Below are 21,508 nucleotides of genomic sequence, written 5' to 3' on the forward strand. Positions count from 1 at the left end.
TCGAATGCGACCGATTTTTTTCGAATTCAGTAGAAAACGAAACGAAATCTGAAAACGAATTTAACTAATCTAAATTAATTAACGAATTAAAACTAAACTAAACTAAACAAATTTTTTCCTTTTGCACATGTCTAGCTGTGTGTTCAGTGTGCTCCTGTACCTTTAAGAAGGGGTGGCTCCCCTTCAGTCCACCTGCTCTCACCTATCCATCAGAATGCATGTGCCTCCACTGTGGGGACACTCATAAGTTAGTGTTAGGTACCACAGATACTGGGGTGCCTTGGCGGGGCTCTGTGGCTTACGCATGCATTTGCAAATGTGTGCAGACTAAACCCCTGTTTTTAACGCATATTGTTAGACAGGTTACTTGGTTGTCTGTGGGCTGGTGGTAAGTAAGGCTTGTTTTTTTCCTCGGTTTATCCTTGGGTTTGTTTGTATACACAGTCCAAAGGTAGCAGCTCCTCAAGCTTTGGAAGCCTCCTGGGAAGTGAGAACCCAACTCTCGAGAGCTACAGACTATTTATCCCCTTTCCAGCCTCCTTCTGGACACTCCCCTCCAAGAATTGCCTGGAACAGGATAAATATTCAGGCTGGTTTGAATCTCCCGCCCTGAGCTCATGAAGCTTCATCCAGAGGCAGGGGGACGCAATCAAACTCCCAGCTTGTGAAACCCTGAACAGACCAGGACAAACCATCACTGCTCCCTTGATTACAGCAGGAGCCAAAAACTAAATTTTCCTAGCATTGTACCCTAGGAGGGTGCTACATCACATTTCGTATCTTAACATAGAGAAACCACACTCCATCTTTTCTATGTCCCGTGTCCTTCTAAACAAAGGGAACACCATTAATACAAACAGCCCAGTCTTGTGAGAAGTCAAGCCTTGTTTCGGGAACACCAGACACCATGGGGGTTGATATCACTGGCACCAACGGAACCACTGGAACAGCCAGCAACGGAATACAACAACTCCTTCCGCATCCATATAGGCATCCCCTGATCAACTTGCGCGCTAATAGCCTCAAGCACGGCGGCAAGTCTGATACCTAGCCCCACCTCAGGATCAATACCCTGATCAGGATCATCATCTTAGGCCCATAGTACCATCAACAGCATCCACAAACCATGTGCTACTTCAAATACTCAGCTGAAGTTCTGCACAGACTAAGGAACATCAACACCACATTGCCATCTTCCATACAAAAAATACTTCAAAGAGAACAACTATTAAAAACCGGACGACAAGCAGCTCCCAACCACAGGAAGACATCTACTCGACCACTACAATTAGATTGCGCCTTGATTAACGCCAGGTCTGCAGTCAAACATAGACTGGAAGTACACGACTTCATCATCGAGAACAATGTAGACTGCCTCTTCATCACCGAAAGCTGGTTAACCTCTGACTGCAACACCATCCTCACCGAATTGGTGCCGGAAAACTACAGGATCCTAACCGAACACCGGATAGGGAAAAAAGGAGGAGGCCTAGCAGTGATCTTTAAAGGTCACCTGGATCTCACTAAACCATCATCTCAGAACCCAGTGTCTTTTATGGAAACCCTGACGCTACATTTTCAAACAACACCCCATGACACCACTCATATTCTACTGTGCTACAGACCACCGGGACCAAAGTCCAATCTTCTTTCACCCCTCACGGAATCCTTTGCAATGCACACCCTAAAATTCAAAAATTTCCTGGCACTCGGAGATTTCAACCTTTGGGCAAACGGGCCTAAAGACCCCATCGCGACTGCCTGCATCAATCAACTAGAAGAACTGGGTCTACAGCAACTGATAAAGACTCCCACGCATGGGTCAGGACACACCCTGGACCTCATTTTCAAACAGAACATTGACGTCAACATACTCGACAACATAACTCTGCCATGGACGGATCACCACGCCATCAAATTCAAAATCACTACCAACATCACCAACGAAAAATGGAAACCTGTAACAACGCACTGGACCAGATCGCATAAAAAACTGTACTCCGAAGCCTTCAAATCCACTCTGTCCAACAAGATAACTACAATAACCTTAAACCACTCTACGGAGGAAACACTCAACTCCCTGAACAAGGCATTACTGCAATCAGCAGACTCGGTAGCACCAAAACGCAGGGCTCTCAACAGGAAGAAAAATGCTGGATGGTTTAATAGCTCCCTCTCCGTACTAAAGCAAGAACGCAGAAGAGCGGAAAGAACATGGAGAAGAAATCCCACCGAGGAAAACCTATTTAACTACAAAGGTCTGACAGAGAATTATCGGAAAGCAATCTTCAAAGCCAAAAAGGACCACTTCTCATATACAATCTCAACGGCCGCAAACCAACCACAGGAACTGTTTAAACTGGTTAATCAATCAATGAATCCGGTGTGCCTAGAACCCCCAGAAAGCGAATCCCAGGATTACTGTGACAAACTGTCGGATTTTTTCATCGATAAAGTCAAAACCATCAGGGAAACAATTTGTCAGAAGAAAACATCCAACCTCAGCCAGCAAATACATAAAGAGGATGTCCGCACCAACATACCGCAACCGCCAAAATTTTCACTATCCCCAATTACCGTAGACACCGCAAAAAACATCATTAATAAACTGCGTAACAGTACCTCACCTATTGACATCATCCCCACAAAACTACTGAAAGAACGCTCCGACATCGTGGCTCCAACCATAACCCACCTCATAAACCGATCATTCCACGAAGGGATTGTTCCCAGCATCCTCAAACAAGGCATCGTCAAACCTCTACTCAAGAAACCAAACCTGGACCCTCAGGATCCAAACAACCGTAGGCCGATTACAAGCCTCAACACCATTTCTAAGATCATGGAGAAAGCTGTAGTACATCAGCTACAACTTCACCTGGATACTCACAAACTCCTGGACCCGCTGCAATCAGGCTTCCGCCCGGGTCATGGAACAGAAACGGCTCTCCTCAAGATTTGGGATGACGCCCTCGAAGCAGCAGATGGCGGAGAGCCGTGTCTCCTCGTACTGCTAGACCTAAGTGCAGCGTTTGATACAGTAGATCACAATACTCTACTCGTCCGCCTCACAGAAGTAGCCGGAGTCCAAGACATAGATCTCCAATGGTTCGCGTCCTTCCTAGGAAATCGGTCACAGACAGTGAAACTAGGAAAATTCCTCTCCAAAACTCGGGCAGTCACCTGCGGAGTCCCTCAAGGCTCTCCGTTGTCACCCGTTCTCTTCAACATTTACATTCGCCCACTCCTCCAAATCATCAGATGCTCAGATCTCTGCTTCCACTCTTACGCTGACGACACGCAACTTTATTTCCGGATCAATGGAAAAAAAAGATCACCAACAACAACTTGAAAACTGCCTCAAGTCAATAGAGGACTGGATGACCACCAACTCCCTCCAGCTGAACCAATCAAAGACAGAGCTTCTTATCTTACACCCAAATCATAAGCCCGCAACCAAAACCTCCTGGTCTCCACCAACCGTCTTTGGGCAGACTATCTCCCCAAAGACCAAAGCGAAGAGTCTCGGGGTTATATTAGACGCACAAATGCCAATGGATGCGCAAATAGGATCTGTAGTCAGTGGATCTCACCATCTGCTGCGCATGCTTCGCAGACTCCTCCCTTTTATCCCAAAGAATGACAAAGCAGTGGTAGTTGGAACAATCATTAATTCACGACTGGACTACGCAAACTCGCTTTACATAGGATTACCACAATATCAACTTGCGCGATTACAACTGATCCAAAACACGGCGGCAAGGCTGATAACAGGAAAAAAAACCTGGGAATCCATTTCTCCTTCACTGAGGAGCTTACATTTGCTAACCGTAAAAAATCGGATCACGTTCAAGACCCTTTGCCTCACCCACAAATGCGTGCATAGAGAAGCTCCGCAATACCTAATGGAGAAAATAAATCATTACACACCAAACCGCAGTCTTCGATCAGCCAACAAAAACCTCCTCCTCGTGCCCAAAGCCCGGTATAAATCCAAGGGTGATCGGAGATTCGCTGTCCAAGGGCCTCGGCTATGGAATGCTCTACCAATCAACATCCGCCTGGAAGAAAATCACCTGGCTTTTAGGAAAAAACTCAAGACCTTCCTCTTTTAGCAGATGATCAAAGCTCGCCACAGCGCCTAGAGGCGATTCAGTTCGCATTGTGCGCTATATAAGTATTTCATTCATTCATTCATTCACCTAATCTGGAAATCCGAATTCCAATTTTATGGATTTGAAATGGTGGCTCTTCCTTTTTTTGTCCAGCCATCCTACCTGAGCCTAAATCAGCCCTAATAAAAAAAAAACCACACCCATCTAAAACTAGGGTATTTATTCTAAATTCACGAACATGTCGTAAATAACCACTTCAACAAGATGGGACATACCTGTACATCCTCTGGTTGAAGTGTGTATACCAGGGCCATGGCTTCAGCTTTGACCCCGATATCAGTGTTTTCAGCCGGAAATGCTGAAAACTGTAAAAGCAATCCAAATGGCTAAAGCCACTGGATTGCTTTTACATGCGGAGGAAGGGGTCCTACCCCCCCCCCGCCCCCAGCTTCTCCTGTTCCACTAGGTAGCCCAGGACTGAAGTGGGCAGTTCCTCAAGCTTACCATAGAAATGACTGAGGACTGGAACATCCCGATCATTTCTATGGTCTAAAGGTCCGTACACACGATCAGACTTTTTGACAACAAACATGCAAATTAGCTGTTTTGAAACAACATCCGACCCGTGTGTGTGCTCCATCGGACAAACTTTTTTGGTTTTCATCGGACTTTTGTTGGCTGTGCGAACGGACAAACTTTCTGGCAACAAAAGTCCGATGGAGCAAAGTCTGATCGTGTGTACAGAAAACCATAGGACTTTTGTCCAAAGTACAAACAGGCATACTCAGAACCAATGCAAAAGATCAGACAACAATACAGAAGTTGACCAAAGGTGGCAGTAAAGAGCAGAAAAAACACATGATTTGGTGAAAGTTGGCTGAAAAAGTCCTGCTGTGTTTGTATGCGTGTGTATGCAATACAAGTTCACGGCCGGCACCCTTTGTACAAAAATCCAAGGGAAATTTTGTACAAAGTCCTATCGTGTGTATGAGGCTTAAGAAACCAGAAGCGACAAGTATTTGGTCACTTCCAGTTTTGGTCTTGTGTAAAAAGGCCCTTATCGGCTGCTTGGAGACCAGAGGAAAGATCTGGGGTCCATCATCTACTAGACCCCAGATCTCTCTATAAAGAGGACCTTTGATGGTTTTATACTATCACAGGGGATGTTGTTCAAACCTTGTGATAGCAATAAAGTTGATGAAAAAAATTAGAGACAGTGTAAAAAAATATAATAAATATTAAAAATAAAAAGCGCCCCCCCCCCCCCCCCATCCAATGTGCTTGCGCGCAAAGCCAAACGCAAATGTAGGTCCTGCACGCATATGTCAATGTCCCACCACACTGCGAAAAATCGCAAATACCGTATATCATGAAAAATTGCAACAGCCATCATTTTATTTATTCTCTAGGACCTCTGCTTAAAAAAAAATATATAATGTTTGGGGGTTCTAAGTGGTTTTCTAGCAACAAAAAAATGAAAAAAATCTGATTTTTACATGTCAGAATTGGCCCGGTAGGCAAGTGGATAATCCCCGTTTGTGATGATCACTCCTTTGAATGAGAAGTTCCTCCACACAAGTGAGGTTATGAGGAGAGGAACACAGGCTTCTCATGTCCATGAGACCCAAAGGGCTAAGAAGATGGACCTACTACTAAGCTCTTCAGCTTCTTCTTCTCTTCAGTGGGGAATCATCTATTACTGAAATTGCATCAAATTAAACTACCTTAACCACTTTCAGCCCCGGACCATTTTGCTGGTCAAAGACCAGACCACTTTTTGCGATTCGGCACTGCGTGTCGCTTTAACTGACAATTGCGCGGTCGTGCGACGTGGCTCCCAAACAAAATTGACGTCCTTTTTTTCCCACAAATAGAGCTTTCTTTTGGTGGTATTTGATCACCCCTGCGGTTTTTATTTTTTGCGCTATAAACAAAAATAGAGCGACAATTTTGAAAAAAACACATTATTTTTTACTTTTTGTTATAATAAATATCCCCCAAAAATATATAAAAAAACATTTTTTTCCCTCAGTTTAGGCTGATACGTATTCTTCTACATATTTTTGGTAAAAAAAATCGCAATAAGTGATTATTGATTGGTTTGCGCAAAAGTTATAGCGTTTACAAAATAGGGATAGTTTTATAGCATTTTTATTAATAATTTTTTATTATTTTTTTTTTTTACTAGTAATGGCGGCGATCAGCGATTTTTATTGTGACTGCGAGATTGTGGGGGACCCATCGCACATTTTTGGGACCATTGTCATTTATACAGTAATCACTGCTATATAAATGCACTGATTCCTGTGTAAATGACACTGGCACTGAAAGGGTTAACCAGTGGGTGGCAGTGTAGGGGTTAAGTGTTCCTAGGGGTGTGTTACTAACTGTGGGGGGCTGGGCTTTCATTTAGTGAACACTGATCTCTGCTCCAATCACATGGAGCAGAGATCAGCGTCACTAGTTGCTAGGCAGAATGGAAAAATGCTGTTTACGCGGCCTTTCCTCCATTCGGCCGCTCCGTGAGACGATCGCGGGGATGCCCGCGGCGATCGAGTCCGTGGGTCCCGCGACCGGACTCACGGGGGTCCCGACCAGTGCTCCCGATGGCAGGGCGGCATTGAATATTGGATGTACCTGTACGCCAATATGCCTGCCCGTGCCATTCTGTCGACGTACATCGTCGTGCGCTGGTCGGGAAGTGGTTAAAGATCACCAAGGATATGGTGGCAACCTAACAGCCTCTGTCAAGGAATCGAAAAACAAAGGGGGATGTCCTTGTTTGGTGAAGGAGGAATGTGGAATGAGTTTACTGTGGCAGGTAAAACAGTTATCGCAAACCAACAATACCACTGGAGCAGGGCCGTCTTTAAGGCAGGGCAAAAGGGGCAGCTGCCCTGGGCCCTGTCATTGTTGTGGGGCCCAAAACAGCTGCCTCATACTTGCCAACTATCCAGGTTTAAATTCCCTTGTCCCTTGAAGTTTTATTCCTGTGATGTGTCCCGATATCTCAGTGTGAAGTGCTGGTACTAATGCTGCCCAGCTCTGCCCTATTGTTGTGTGCAGATGACTCACCTGCAGACCCTGAGTTTACATGTAAATAACAGGCATTAGTATGTAAATAGGGGCGACAATACTAAGTAAATAGCTGTGGCTGGCAGCATTTATATGTAAATAAAGGGGGCATTCCTATGTATATCATGCTCCCCTGCTGTGAGGAGGTGATGTGCTGTAACCTCTAGCAACTAATCAGTGAGCCGTAATGTGTGCTGTAACCTCTAGCAACTGATCAGTGAGCCGTAATGTGTGCTGTAACCTCTAGCAACTAATCAGTGAGCCGTAATGTGTGCTGTAACCTCTAGCAACTAATCAGTGAGCCGTAATGTGTGCTGTAACCTCTAGCAACTGATCAGTGAGCCGTAATGTGTGCTGTAACCTCTAGCAACTAATCAGTGAGCCGTAATGTGTGCTGTAACCTCTAGCAACTAATCAGTGAGCCGTAATGTGTGCTGTAACCTCTAGCAACTAATCAGTGAGCCGTAATGTGTGCTGTAACCTCTAGCAACTAATCAGTGAGCCGTAATGTGTGCTGTAACCTCTAGCAACTAGCCGGTAAGCAGTAATGATATTCTGTAACTGCTGCAAACCAATCGCAATCGCTGCCTGATCTGATACAAACTGATTTTAAGTCTAGCTGCTATTTATTGTATGTCTCAGAGTAGGTGGAGAGGGAAATTGCATGGGGGGGGGGGGGGGGCCCAAGAAAATTTTTGCCCAGGGTCCAATCTATATTAAAGACGGCCCTGCACTGGAGGGAGACTTCACCCAAATCTAGCTGGCTCCATTAAAATCTTACGTACAATCACCTGCATTTCGAGGGTTAATTACCACACACTTCTGAGATTTCCCTCAGTTGTCCTCCAATCGAGAATCCTTTTGTTAATCACGTTTATGACTCCCCCCCACACACACAATTTAGGCTTACTACCACCTGCATCTCTCCATTTGATTGCTTCTGCTTGCTCAACAATTAGGCCTCCTTCACATGGCCGGGTTGGTGCAGCTGACGGATTCTTGCTGCTGGAATGACCGGGTTATGGGATCAGCGGTGGCTGTTCAGCCCATTTAAACGAATGGCAGGCTGACAGCGGCCTCTGCTGTTCGAATGTAGCCACACAAAGAGCGGCTAGGAACAGATGTCTGAGCCCGGATGCAGTCAGCTGCGGCCTAACAATTCAGAATACTAAAAAAAAGCATACATAACCATCCACAACTCCTGGGCTACATCACCAAATTCATCTGATAAGATCACCAAAACCGTCCTCTGAGCTCCTCCAAAGACGTTGTGGTCTCTAGGTCCCTCGTCGCCTCTTCCTATGCCAGTGATGGCGAACCTTGGCACCCCAGATGTTTTGGAACTACATTTCCCATGATGCCCATGCACTCTGCAGTGTAGGTGAGCATCATGGGAAATGTAGTTCCAAAACATCTGGGGTGCCAAGGTTCGCCATCACTGTCCTATGCTCTCTTCCAAGACTTCTCCAGAGTCTCTCCCATCCTCTGGAACTCCCAACCCCCGATCTGTCTGGCTATTTCCTACTTTGTCCACCGTTAAGTGATCCCTGGATACTCATCTTCCAAGGGAGGCCTATCCCGCCTTACTAGCTACATAAGCTAGAATACATACATAGTTACATAGTAGGTGAGGTTGAAAAAAAGACACAAGTCCATCCTATATGTGTGATTATATGTCAGTATTACATTGCATATCCCTGTATGTTAAGGTCGTTCAGGTGCTTATCCAATAGTTTCTTGAAACTATCGATACCCCCCGCTGAGACCACCGCCTGTGGAAGGGAATTCCACATCCTTGCCGCTCTTACAATAAAGAACCCTCTACGAAGTTTAAGGTTAAACCTCTTTTCCTCTAATTTTAATGAGTGGCCATGAATCTTGTTAAACCCCCTTCTGTGAAAAAGTTTTATCCCTATTGTGGGGTCACCAGTACGGTATTTGTATATTGTGGTCTGGTATTTATATAATGAAATCATATCCCCTCTCAGGCGTCTCTTCTCCAGAGAGAATAAGTCCAGAGCTCACAACCTTTCCTCATAACTAATATCCTCCAGACCCTTTATCAGCTTTGTTGCCCTTCTTTGTACTCGCTCCATTTCCAGTACATCCTTCCTGAGGACTGGTGCCCAGAACTGGGAGTATACTACTACTACTCCAGGTGTGGCCGGACCAGAGTCTTGTAGAGGGGAGAATTATCGTTTTATCTCTGGAATTAATCCCATACTAGACCCCTGTATGTTGCGGTTGTTCAGGTGCTTATCCAATAGTTTCGTGAAACTATTGATGCCCCCCCACTGAGACCACCGCCTATGGAAGGGAATTCAACATCTTTGCCGCTCTTACAGTGAAGAACCCTCTACGAAGTTGAAGGTTAAACCTCTTTTCTTCTCATTTTAATGAGTGGCCATGAGTCTTGTTAAAATCCCTTCTGAAAAAAAGTTTTCTCCCTATTGTGGGGACACCAGTCCGGCATTTGTATATTGTGGGGTCACCAGTCCGGTATTTATATATTGTGGGGTCACCAGTCCGGTATTTATATATTGAGGGGTCACCAGTCCGGTATTTATATATTGTGGGGTCACCAGTCCGGTATTTATATAATGAAATCATATCCCCTCTCAGGCGTCTCTTCTCCAGAGAGAATAAGTTCAGAGCTCACAACCTTTCCTCATAACTAATATCCTCCAGACCCTTTATCAGCTTTGTTGCCCCTATTTGTAGTCGCTCCATTTCCAGTACATCCTTCCTGAGGACTGGTGCCCAGAACTGGACAGTATACTCCAGGTGCGGCCGGACCAGAGTCTTGTAGAGTGGGAGAATTATCGTTTTATCTCTGGAATTAATCCCATACTAGACCCCTGTATGTTGCAGTCATTCAGGTGCTTATCCAATAGTTTCTTGAAACTATTGATGCCCCCCCCCCCGCTGAGACCACCGCCTATGGAAGGGAATTCAACATCTTTGCCACTTTTACAGTGAAGAACCCTCTACGAAGTTAATGAGTGGCCACGAGTCTTGTTAAAATCCCTTCTGCAAAAAAGTTTTCTCCCTATTGTGGGGTCACCAGCTTGGTACTTATATATTGAGGGGTCACCAGTCCGGTATTTATATATTGTGGGGTCACCAGTCCGGTATTTATATATTGAGGGGTCACCAGTCCGGTATTTATATATTGTGGGGGTCACCAGTCCGGTATTTATATATTGTGGGGTCACCAGTCCGGTATTTATATATTGTGGGGTCACCAGTACGGTGTTTGTATATTGAAATCATATCCCCTCTCAAGCGTCTTCTCCAGAGAGAATAAGTTCAGAGCTCACAACCTTTTCTCATAACTAATATCCTCCAGACCCTTTATCAGCTTTGTTGCTCTTCTTTGTAGTCGCTCCATTTCCAGTACATCCTTCCTGAGGACTGGACAGTATACTCCAGGTGCGGCCAGACCAGAGTCTTGTAGAGTGGGAGAAGTATCGTTTTATCTCTGGAATTAATCCCATACTAGACCCCTGTATGTTGCGGTTGTTCAGGTGCTTATCCAATAGTTTCTTGAAACTATTGATGCCCCCCCCCCCCCCCGCTGAGACCACGGCCTGTGGAAGGGAATTCAACATCTTTGCCGCTCTTACAGTAAAGAACCCTCTACGAAGTTGAAGGTTAAACCTCTTTTCTTCTCATTTTAATGAGTGGCCACGAGTCTTGTTAAAATCCCTTCTGCAAAAAAGTTTTCTCCCTATTGTGGGGTCACCAGTCCGGTATTTATATATTGTGGGGTCACCAGTCCGGTATTTATATATTGTGGGGTCACCAGTACGGTATTTGTATATTGAAATCATATCCCCTCTTAAGCGTCTCTTCTCCAGAGAGAATAAGTTCAGAGCTCACAACCTTTCCTCATAACTAATATCCTCCAGACCCTTTATTAGCTTTGTTGCCCTTCTTTGTAGTCGCTCCATTTCCAGTACATCCTTCCTGAGGACCGGTGCCCAGGACTGGACAGTATACTCCAGGTGCGGCCGGACCAGAGTCTTGTAGAGCAGGAGAATTATCGTTTTATCTCTGAAATTAATCCCATACTAGACCCTTCTTCTTGATGAAGGTCCCGGATACATCTTAATGAGGGTAATACAAAAAAAAAAAAAAAAAAAACTGGAGAAGCAAAGACATTGGAACAGTTGCCATTATCCCAGGATTATCTACACTTGGCAACATTGTTCACGCTATGGGATGATTCTCGGGGCTGTGGTTCCTCTGAGCTCCACAAGCTGGTGATTTCACTTATACCATAGAGACAGGAAGTCTCTATGGAAGACAGGAAGTGATCTCAGTTACAGACAGGAAGTTCCGGGTGAGAGGTGAGTTGGGAGGAAGTGGTGAGAAGACATTGCTGAAATTGGCAGCAGAGAAGGTAAAAAGATCTTATTTTCTATTTACACCCAGTAACCCCCCCGTCATGTCCGTCCTCTTCCTCCATAGTCACTGTGACGTCTTTTATTTCCAGCAGATGATGATACACAAATATATAGTGTGAGTAGATTAACCCCTTCAAGGGCAGAACATTCCCCGCTTATGGGGCCACTCATGGGAATATTCTCCTCCTTTTAGAGGTCCACAGAGGATAGAAGTTTTCTTAAACATAAAGGTGAAGGGTAGACACGGGCACGCCGGAAATTTTTGTTTCGTTTTGGATGCGTTTGTTAATTGAAGCATTTCGTTTTGGCCAAATTCGTTATGTTGAACAGATTCCTTTTCGGAATTTTTTTGTGTATCTTCGCCCATCGTTTCAAATTTTCCACTCGCCCATTCGCATTTTGCGAGTGGAAAATGAGGGCTTGCCAGCAGGGGGCGTGAGCACCGCCGGCGGGTGGAGTTGATCGGGAGCCGTTTTCTCACAGCGATCGCCCCCCGGTGGAAGAGAGCATGGAGGAAGAGGAGAGCCACAGGGTCACAGAGCGCGAATAGCACGCTGTTACAGCTTACATTGAAATTGCCTCTGCTCTGCTCACCGTCACACACAGCCCCGCCTCCTCCTGAACCCCGTGCCTGTGATAGACAGAATGGCCAGTCCAGTGCTGGGATGTGTTCTGTTTATCACAGGTGTGGGTGTAAGGGGCTGCAATGGGGGCACAGTGAGGTTGCAATGTTGGGCACAATGTGGCTGCAAGGGGCACAGTGAGGCTGCAATGTTGGGCATGGTGAGGCTGCAATGTTGGCACCGGTGAGGCTGCAAGGGGCACGGTGAGGCTGCAATGTTGGGGACGGTGAGGCTGTAATGTGGGGGACAGTGAGACTGCAATGTTGGGCACAGTGAGGCTGCAATGATGGGTACGGTGAGACTGCAGTGATGGGTACGGTGAGGCTGCAGTGATGGGCACGGTGAGGCTGCAATGATGGGCACGGTGAGGCTGTAATGATGGGCATGGTGAGGTTGCAGTGATGGGCACAGTGAGGCTGCAAGGTTGGGCACAGTGAGGCTGCAAGGTTGGGCACAGTGAGGCTGCAATGTTGGGCACAGTGAGGCTGCAGTGATGGGTACGGTGAGGCTGCAGTGATGGGTACGGTGAGACTGCAGTGATGGGTAAGGTGAGGCTGCAGTGATGGGTACGGTGAGGCTGCAGTGATGGGTACGGTGAGGCTGCAATGATGGGCACGGTGAGGCTGTAATGATGGGCATGGTGAGGTTGCAGTGATGGGCACAGTGAGGCTGCAAGGTTGGGCACAGTGAGGCTGCAATGTTGGGCACAGTGAGGCTGCAATGTTGGGCACAGTGAGGCTGCAGTGATGGACAAAGGTCAAAGTAGTTGTTGATTTATTTGTGTAACTTAATTCTGCATAAAACATTTAAGCGTCATTTCAAGAGATAATTTATGAGGGAGTGATTAGGGGCAGAATTAAGGGCAGAACAAGGTAGGGGCTGGGTGGGGCAACTGGTGGCGAGTAACCCTTGAGGCCTGGCTTGTAGCTCAGGACTTTAAATTTAGATCCCTGGTGTAGCATATCCATTGGTATTGGAAGGATTCGGTATTTTCGAATCTGATCCAAATTCATTGTGAAGAATAGCTGGTTGCTAAGGAGCGGACAGCCGTGACATGACTCGTCTGCTGTCAGCTGAATTGCCCGCTGACAGCAGAATTTAAACAAACAAGTGCTGATATTCCATTTTTTTTTTTTAAACAACGTGGGGGGGGGGTCCCCCTAATCTATACCAGACCCTTATCCGAGCATGCAGCTCAAAAGAAAGAAAGGGGGAAGACAAGTAAGTGCCCCCCTCTCCCCCTCCTGAACTATACCCAACATAGATGTGGACAAGGGCCTCTTCCCTACAATTCTTGCCTTGTGGTTGTGGGGTTGCGAGAGGTGACTTATCGGAAACCCGGAAGCCCCCTTTAATAAGGGGCCCCCCGATCCTCACCCCCACCCATGTGAATGAGTAGGGGATACATAGTACTCCTAGTCATTCACCAAAGAAAAAGTTCAAAAGTAAATGAAAACCCAGAGACAGTTTTAAAAAAAACCCCAATAAATAAACGTCCAACGTCAGCCACAGTGAATGCCGAAACCACATAAAAAATATAAATAATAAAAAAAAACACAGCTCGCCAAACATGACATGTCCGGTGGAGAGACACTTGTCGAATGACAGGTAAACATGGGGACAGGGTTACCTGGTGATGTCATCGGTTGACCCCACTCCCCCCACGTTTACCTGTCATTCGTGAGTATCTCTCCACAGGACAAGTCGTGTTCGGCGGGCAGCGGGGTTTTTTTGTTCCTTTTTCCGGGCGGGTCGTTTATCGTGATTGACGTTGGATCTACTCCGTGGGGGCATGTCTTATTTGGGGGTTTTCTATAGTAAAGGACTTCTTGAAAATTGTCTCAGAATTTTTATTTTCTTTTGACTTTTTTTTTTTTTTTGTAAATGAGTCGGGGGTTCTATGCACCCCATACTTATTCACATGGGGGGGTCCACTTGTTAAAGGGTGCTGCCAGACTCTGATAAGTCACCCCCCCCCCCGCACCCCCACAACCCTTGGGCAAGGGTTGTGGGTAAGAGGCCCTTGTTCTCATCAGCATGGGGACAAGGGAATCCCGCTGACAGCAGATGAGACGTGGTTGTTCAGGACACTGCGGCTGCTCTCTCCTTAACAATCAGCTATTCACCACGATTGGGTTATGTTATCGAACAAATTGGAAAATGTAATTCATCTGAATGAAGCAAACAAAATGAATGCATTTATTATTTTCATTATAACTTTTTTTTGGATTCGTTGTCCATTCGGAAATTCGGATACATCCGAATCTCTGAAAACAAAATTTTCATCCAAAAAATTTATCAAAACGAAAGGAATCGCACATATCTCCTGAAGGGTATGGGGCTTCAGAACCCCAAAAACATAGGAAGCAATGACTGTGTCTCTGTGCGTAATAGGGGCCAATTGTACGTGATAGCAACCCTCATATTACCCCCCCCCCCCCCCCCCATACAACCCCATCCTAATATTGTACAACCAGTACAGTCCAGATCATTCTCTGTTATCAAATATTGGTCTACAGGAAACCTGTATAGATCACATGACCAATGAGGATGGAGGAGGACTGGAGTCACACGACTGAGAAGATACTAAACCTCACCCTGGAGATCATCTACCTGCTGACCGGAGAGGTGAGGAGGATTCTGGGAGGTCACATGACATCACTCTTATCTCTATTAATAAAACACAGACCTGACCGGAGAGGTGAGGAGGATTCTGGGATTCTAACATGATATTCCTATTGGTTCCCCAATACAGAGATTTCCTCTTGTGAAGTCAGGTGATCATATGACCATCACAGTGCCTCCATGTGACTCCCTAAAACCTGAGAGACACAACATGGAGAAGATTCTAAAAGTCACCAAGAAGATGATGGAGCTGCTGACAGGAGAGGTGAGGAGGATTCTGGGAATTGTGGGACATTATCCAGTAACAGACAAGGGATGTGTCTGGATGGTGACTGTATCATTGTGTGTGTCAGGTTCCTATAAGGTGTCAGGATGTCACTGTCTATTTCTCCATGGAGGAGTGGGAGTATTTAGAAGGACACAAGGATCTCTACAAGGACGTCATGATGGACAATCAGCCGCCCCTCACATCACCGGGTAAGAGGAGACTTTATTGTAAAGGAGAGAGCAGTACGGAGGCTCCACCCATCCCCCATCATCTGATAAACACATAGAAACAATGTATTCAGTCAGTGTGTGTGTTTCCTACAGATGGATCCAGTAATGGGAACCCACCAGAGAGATGTCCCCGTCCTCTGTATTCCCGGGATTCCACACAGATCATTATTAAAGAAGAGATAAAAGAAGAGGGTGATGAGAATAGGGAGATGGAGGCATTTCCAAAAAGACACAAAGATCTGTACCAGGACACCATGGTGGAGTCATCCAGCTACAGAAACCCACCAGAGAGATGTCCCCGTCCTCTGTGTGAAGATCACAACTATGCACAAAGTGATCAGGTAGATAAGTGTCAATTATTGGTAGTTATGATTTCTACACAAGTATGTTTGTTACAATGCATTTTTTATTTTTATTTTTTTTAGAGTGAAAATCTCAAAGATTATAATGTTGTTAAAGAAGAGTTTATAGAGGAGGATGAGGAGTATGAAGTAATGAAGGAGCTTTTGGAAGTACACAAGGATCTCTACAAGGACATCATGATGGAAACACCCAATATCATAAACCCACCAGAGAGATGTCCCCGTCCTCTGTATTCCTGGGATTCCACACAGGAAGGTCACATCATCCCTCACCATCATCAGGTAGGTGGCTTCGAGGGACTGGAACATAAAGTGGTTTGTAGGCAGGTGCAATCTGCTTTCTCACCTGTAGGCGGCACTTGACCAGAGAGGTACCACAGCTTGGAGAGGAAGTCAGAAGATACCTGGTTTCTCTATGGTTTCCTGGTCCCTGGAGGCAGCGTTCTGGTTGGCTACGCTGCATCCACATGACTCCTGGCGGCCATCCTGGGTCAGCAAAGTCTTTATAAGTCCCTGCCCCCTGGTTTTTGCACACATTTTGAAAAGTGTCTAGAGTAGGGAAAGAGCACCCATCTATCAGGGAAGGTGATTATTGGCAGGGAAAGGACATGTAATCCTCTACGGAAGCCTCCTTCTTGGGACCGGACCGACTAGGCCACATTCCGCCCTCTGAGGACAGGCACTTTACCTGCTGTATCTCTGCATTGAATTAAACTGCGAGTGTTACCCTAGGGGGCGCTCTGCCACTCTGGATGTTTGTAGTTGGTATTCTCTGCAATACAAGTTCGGAGAACACTCTGACATGTGGAGATGATGTGTGGACTCTACAAGATGATATTTTCTATGTGATCTCACATCATAAATACTTCTATGTTACAGATGTTATTTTCTGCCATTCTGTTGGTTTAGGGTGAAGATCTGATTATCGTAAAAGTTGAGGGTGAAGTAGAAGAGACGTATGTGAGGGATGATCAGCAATATACGGAGGAGGCTGGAATGACGAGGACATTCATAGAGGAGGACACTCCTACAGAGATCAGCACAGGTGACCCATCATATATTCTTCTCTTATCTCTGCTCTGTTACTGCTCACTGATTGGCCTAGGCTTGTGGTTGTGTAAAGAGCATGGACCTCCCAGCCCCCATTGGTTCCTGCTCTTCTGACAAGGCTGTGTAAATGTAGAAGTGATCTGGGAGGAGGACCAAAGAACCTTTGACTGAAGTGGGGGGAAAAGTCCCGGCTGGTTGGGACCTCCACAGAGAACATCTCCTCACTCATATCTACCTGATCCAGATAGGATCTTGATGGAAGTGAACTAACCCTCTCATATCTATTGGTGATGTTTTTATATTTTTCCAGGACACGCCATGGAGAAACCCTCAAAGGACCGTCTCACTTTATCTCCAGGTTGTAGAATGGAAGATGAGGACATCACAGGAGATTGTGGAGGAGAAAAGACAATGATCTCCACTATGGATGGTGGACTTCACAGTGTGGATAGACCATGGAATCCCTCCGACTCTGAGCAACCTCGTACTGTGGGGGATGATGCCGGAATTCGGGGTGATGAGAATTTTCCCTGTCCTTTTTGTGGGGAAAGGTTTTACTCTGAATTAAGTCTTTCTATACATCGGAGATCTCACGATGGGGAGAGGCTTCATTCCCGTCATTCCTGTTCTGAGTGCGGAAAAAGTTTTCCACAGAAGAGAAAGCTAACCGCTCATCAGAGATTGCACACGGGCGAGAAACTATATTCTTGTTCTGAGTGCGGGAAATGTTTTCTATGGAAATCAGACCTTCTTATACATCAACGAACTCACACAGGTGAGAAGCCGTATTCCTGTTCTGAGTGCGGGAAATGTTTTTCACAGAGGTACCATCTTAACACACATCAGAAATCTCACACAGGTGAGAAGCCGTATTGCTGTTCTGAGTGCGGGAATTTTTTTTTGCAGAAGTGCCACCTTAACGCACATCAGAAATCTCACACGGGTGAGAAACCGTATTCCTGCCCTCAGTGCGGGAAATGTTTTTCACAGCAGTCCAATCTTAAAAGACATCTGCTGTCTCACAGAGGAAAAAAATCGTATTCCTGCCCTGAATGCATTTCACAGAAGTCTTACCAAACATCAGAGAACCCACACAATCCTTGTGGTGTATTAGGGTCCCAAGTGCAGGAAATGTCTTCTATATGAATCCTGTTTTGCGGTACATCAGAGATCTCACATGGTGAGAAGCCCTATTCCTGCCCTGAGTGCCAGAAATGTTTTTCACAGACATCTAGTCTTAGGAAACATCTGAGAAACCACACAAACCTCAAGGTTAATTTAGTTTCTTGAGGGAAATGTCTTCTATATGGATCATATTTTGCCGTACATCAGAGATCTCACACTGGGAAGAAGCTCACCTTAATATACACCTCAGAAAACACGTGGCTGAGCGCTCCTCTGATCTTTATTATGGAAGAAACTCTTTATAAGAAAATCAAAGATCAATGAAGACTTCCAGAGCGGAGGAGGGGGTGTCACTGCTGGTTGGGTCCCTCTAGGAGAGAGAAGGAGGGGGTGTCACTGCTGGTTGGGTCCCTCTAGGAGAGAGAAGGAGGGGGTGTCACTGCTGGTTGGGTCCCTCTAGGAGAGAGAAGGAGGGGGTGTCACTGCTGGTTGGGTCCCTCTAGGAGAGAGAAGGAGGGGATGTCACTGCCGGTTGGGTCCCTCTAGGAGAGAGAAGGAGGGGATGTCACTGCTGGTTGGGTCCCTCTAGGAGAGAGAAGGAGGGGGTGTCACTGCCGGTTGGGTCCCTCTAGGAGAGAGAAGGAGGGGATGTCACTGCCGGTTGGGTCCCTCTAGGAGAGAGAAGGAGGGGGTGTCACGGCTGGTTGGGTCCCTCTAGGAGAGAGAAGGAGGGGGTGTCACTGCTGGTTGGGTCCCTCTAGGAGAGAGAAGGAGGGGGTGTCACTGCTGGTTGGGTCCCTCTAGGAGAGAGAAGGAGGGGATGTCACTGCCGGTTGGGTCCCTCTAGGAGAGAGAAGGAGGGGATGTCACTGCTGGTTGGGTCCCTCTAGGAGAGAGAAGGAGGGGGTGTCACTGCCGGTTGGGTCCCTCTAGGAGAGAGAAGGAGGGGATGTCACTGCCGGTTGGGTCCCTCTAGGAGAGAGAAGGAGGGGGTGTCACTGCCGGTTGGGTCCCTCTAGGAGAGAGAAGGAGGGGGTGTCACTGCTGGTTGGGTCCCTCTAGGAGAGAGAAGGAGAGGGTGTCACTGCTGGTTGGGTCCCTCTAGGAGAGAGAAGGAGGGGGTGTCACTGCTGGTTGGGTCCCTCTAGGAGAGAGAAGGAGGGGGTGTCACTGCCGGTTGGGTCCCTCTAGGAGAGAGAAGGAGGGGGTGTCACAGCCGGTTGGGTCCCTCTAGGAGAGAGAAGGAGGAGGTGTCACTGCCGGTTGGGTCCCTCTAGGAGAGAGAAGGAGGGGGTGTCACTGCCGGTTGGGTCCCTCTAGGAGAGAGAAGGAGGGGGTGTCACTGCTGGTTGGGTCCCTCTAGGAGAGAGAAGGAGGAGGTGTCGCTGCTGGTTGGGTCCCTCTAGGATAGAGAAGGAGGGGGTGTCGCTGCCGGTTGGGTCCCTCTAGGTGAGAGGAGGAGGGGGTGTCACTGCTTGTTGGGTCCCTCTAGCAGTGTAGTCTGATCTCTCCTGATTTTCAGCAGAAGCTTTGAAGGAAAATATCATGGTGAGAGAAGATCTAGATATTGCTTGTGGATGAAGAGAAGGGGAGATCAGACTACATGACAGGACTGATCATTTTAGTGCAGTAGTTATCAGCCTGCAAAGGCAGCTTCATTTGCTTGGAGAGCACCATCTACTGGATGAAGGTGGAAAATATGACATTTTCAGATGTAATATATATATATTTTTGTAACATTTTGTATTTATTAAAAATGCACTTATAGTAACAAAAATATTTTTGTATTCTGTAATCTTCTTGCTCAACAATTAGGCCTCCTTCACATGGCCGGGTTGGTGCAGCTGACGGATTCTTGCTGCTGGAATGACCGGGTTATGGGATCAGCGGTGCCTGTTTAGCTCATTTAAACTAATGGCAGGCTGACAGCGGCCGCTGATGTTCACATGTAGCCACACAAAGAGCGGCTAGGAAAAGATGTCTGAGACCGGACGCAACAACAAAAGCATACATAACCATCCACAACTCCTGGGCTACATCACCAAATTCATCTGATAAGATCACCAAAACCGTCCTCTGCGCTCCTCCAACCCCGTTCTGTCTGCCTATTTCCTACTTTGTCCACCTTTAGGTGACCCCTGGATACTCATCTTCCAAGGGAAGCCTATCCCGCCTTACTGGCTACATAAGCCAGAATACATACATAGTTACAAAGTAGGTGAGGTTGAAAAAAGACACAAGTCCAACCTATATGTGTGATTATATGTCAGTATTACATTGTATATCTCTGTATGTTGTGGTCATTCAGGTGCTTATCTAATAGTGTCTTGAAACTATTGATGCCCCCCCGCGCTGACACCATCGCCTGTGGAAGGGAATTCCACATCCTTGCCGCTCTTACATTAAAGAACCCTCTACGAAGTTGAAGGTTAAACCTCTTTTCTTCTAATTTTAATGAGTGGCCACGAGTCTTGTTAAACTCCCTTCTGCAAAAAAGTTTTCTCCCTATTGTGGGGTCACCAGTCCGGTATTTATATATTGTGGGGTCACTAGTCCGGTATTTATATATTGTGGGGTCACCAGTACGGTATTTATATATTGTGGGGTCACCAGTACGGTATTTATATATTGTGGGGTCACCAGTACGGTATTTATATATTGTGGGGTCACCAGTCCGGTGTTTGTAAATTGAAATCATATCCCCTCTCAAGCGTCTCTTCTCCAGAGAGAATAAGTTCAGAGCTCACAACCTTTCCTCATGACTAGGGATTAGCTGAACACCCCCCGGTTCGGTTCGTACCAGAACCTTCGAACGGACCTAAAATTCGTACGAACTTTAGAACCCTATTAAAGCCTATGGGACTCGAACGTTCAAAATAAAAAGTGCTAATTTTAAAGGCTAATATGCAAGCTATGCAACAGACAAAACCAGCAATAAGGGGTATCTTCAGGTGTATACTGTGCTGGAGGCACACAACACCCACTTTAACTCCTGCAGATGCCTGTATTAGAGAACACCAGCATTAAAGGGTAGATACAGGTGAATACTGTGCTGGAGGCACACAACACCCACTAACTCCTGCAGATGGCTGAGAAAAGAACACACTGTCCCATCCTGTGGCCAATTATGGCTCTCCTCGCTGCCGGCGCTGTGATTGGCCAAGCGTGCTGGGTCACAGTGCATGCTTGGCCAATCATGAGTCAGCAATGCACTGTGATGGCGTAGTGCATTGTCGACCGTTCGTGCCACACGAATTTGGTGCGAACGGTCCACAAAGTTCTGAATTCGCTGAACAGACGAATGGCCGATGTTCGAGTTGAAACATGCGTTCGAATTGAACACTGAGCACATCCCTACTCATAACTAATATCCTCCAGACCCTTTATCAGCTTTGTTGCCCTTCTTTGTAGTCGCTCCATTTCCAGTACATCCTTCCTGAGGACTGGTGCCCAGAACTGGACAATATACTCCAGGTGCGGCCGGACCAGAGTCTTGTAGAGGGGAGAATTATCGTTTTATCTCTGGAATTTTTCCCATGCTAGACACTTCTTCTTGATGAAGGTCCTGGATACATCTTAACCACTTGCCGACCGCCGCACGACGATATACGTCGACAGAATGGCAC

General features: G+C 46.4%; 1 protein-coding gene across 1 annotated transcript in view; it reads left to right on the forward strand.

Annotated features, from left to right (window-relative positions):
• LOC143955698 (uncharacterized) overlaps positions 1-19,659 on the forward strand; it is a 124,017-nt gene extending 104,358 nt beyond the window's left edge. The window contains exons 3-8 of the mRNA XM_077465812.1: positions 14,978-15,112; positions 15,201-15,324; positions 15,439-15,686; positions 15,771-15,989; positions 16,617-16,752; positions 17,068-19,659. Of these exons, the coding sequence (XP_077321938.1) occupies positions 14,978-15,112; positions 15,201-15,324; positions 15,439-15,686; positions 15,771-15,989; positions 16,617-16,752; positions 17,068-17,903 (1,698 nt within the window). The 3' untranslated portion in view covers positions 17,904-19,659. The remainder of the gene's footprint in view (positions 1-14,977; positions 15,113-15,200; positions 15,325-15,438; positions 15,687-15,770; positions 15,990-16,616; positions 16,753-17,067) is intronic.
• The last annotated feature ends 1,849 nt before the right edge of the window (positions 19,660-21,508 follow it).

Source organism: Lithobates pipiens, unplaced genomic scaffold, assembly GCF_037356315.1.
Source record: "Lithobates pipiens isolate NorthernLeopardFrog02 unplaced genomic scaffold, aLitPip1_a1.2 Scaffold_35, whole genome shotgun sequence".
Classification (NCBI taxonomy): Eukaryota; Metazoa; Chordata; class Amphibia; order Anura; family Ranidae; genus Lithobates; species Lithobates pipiens.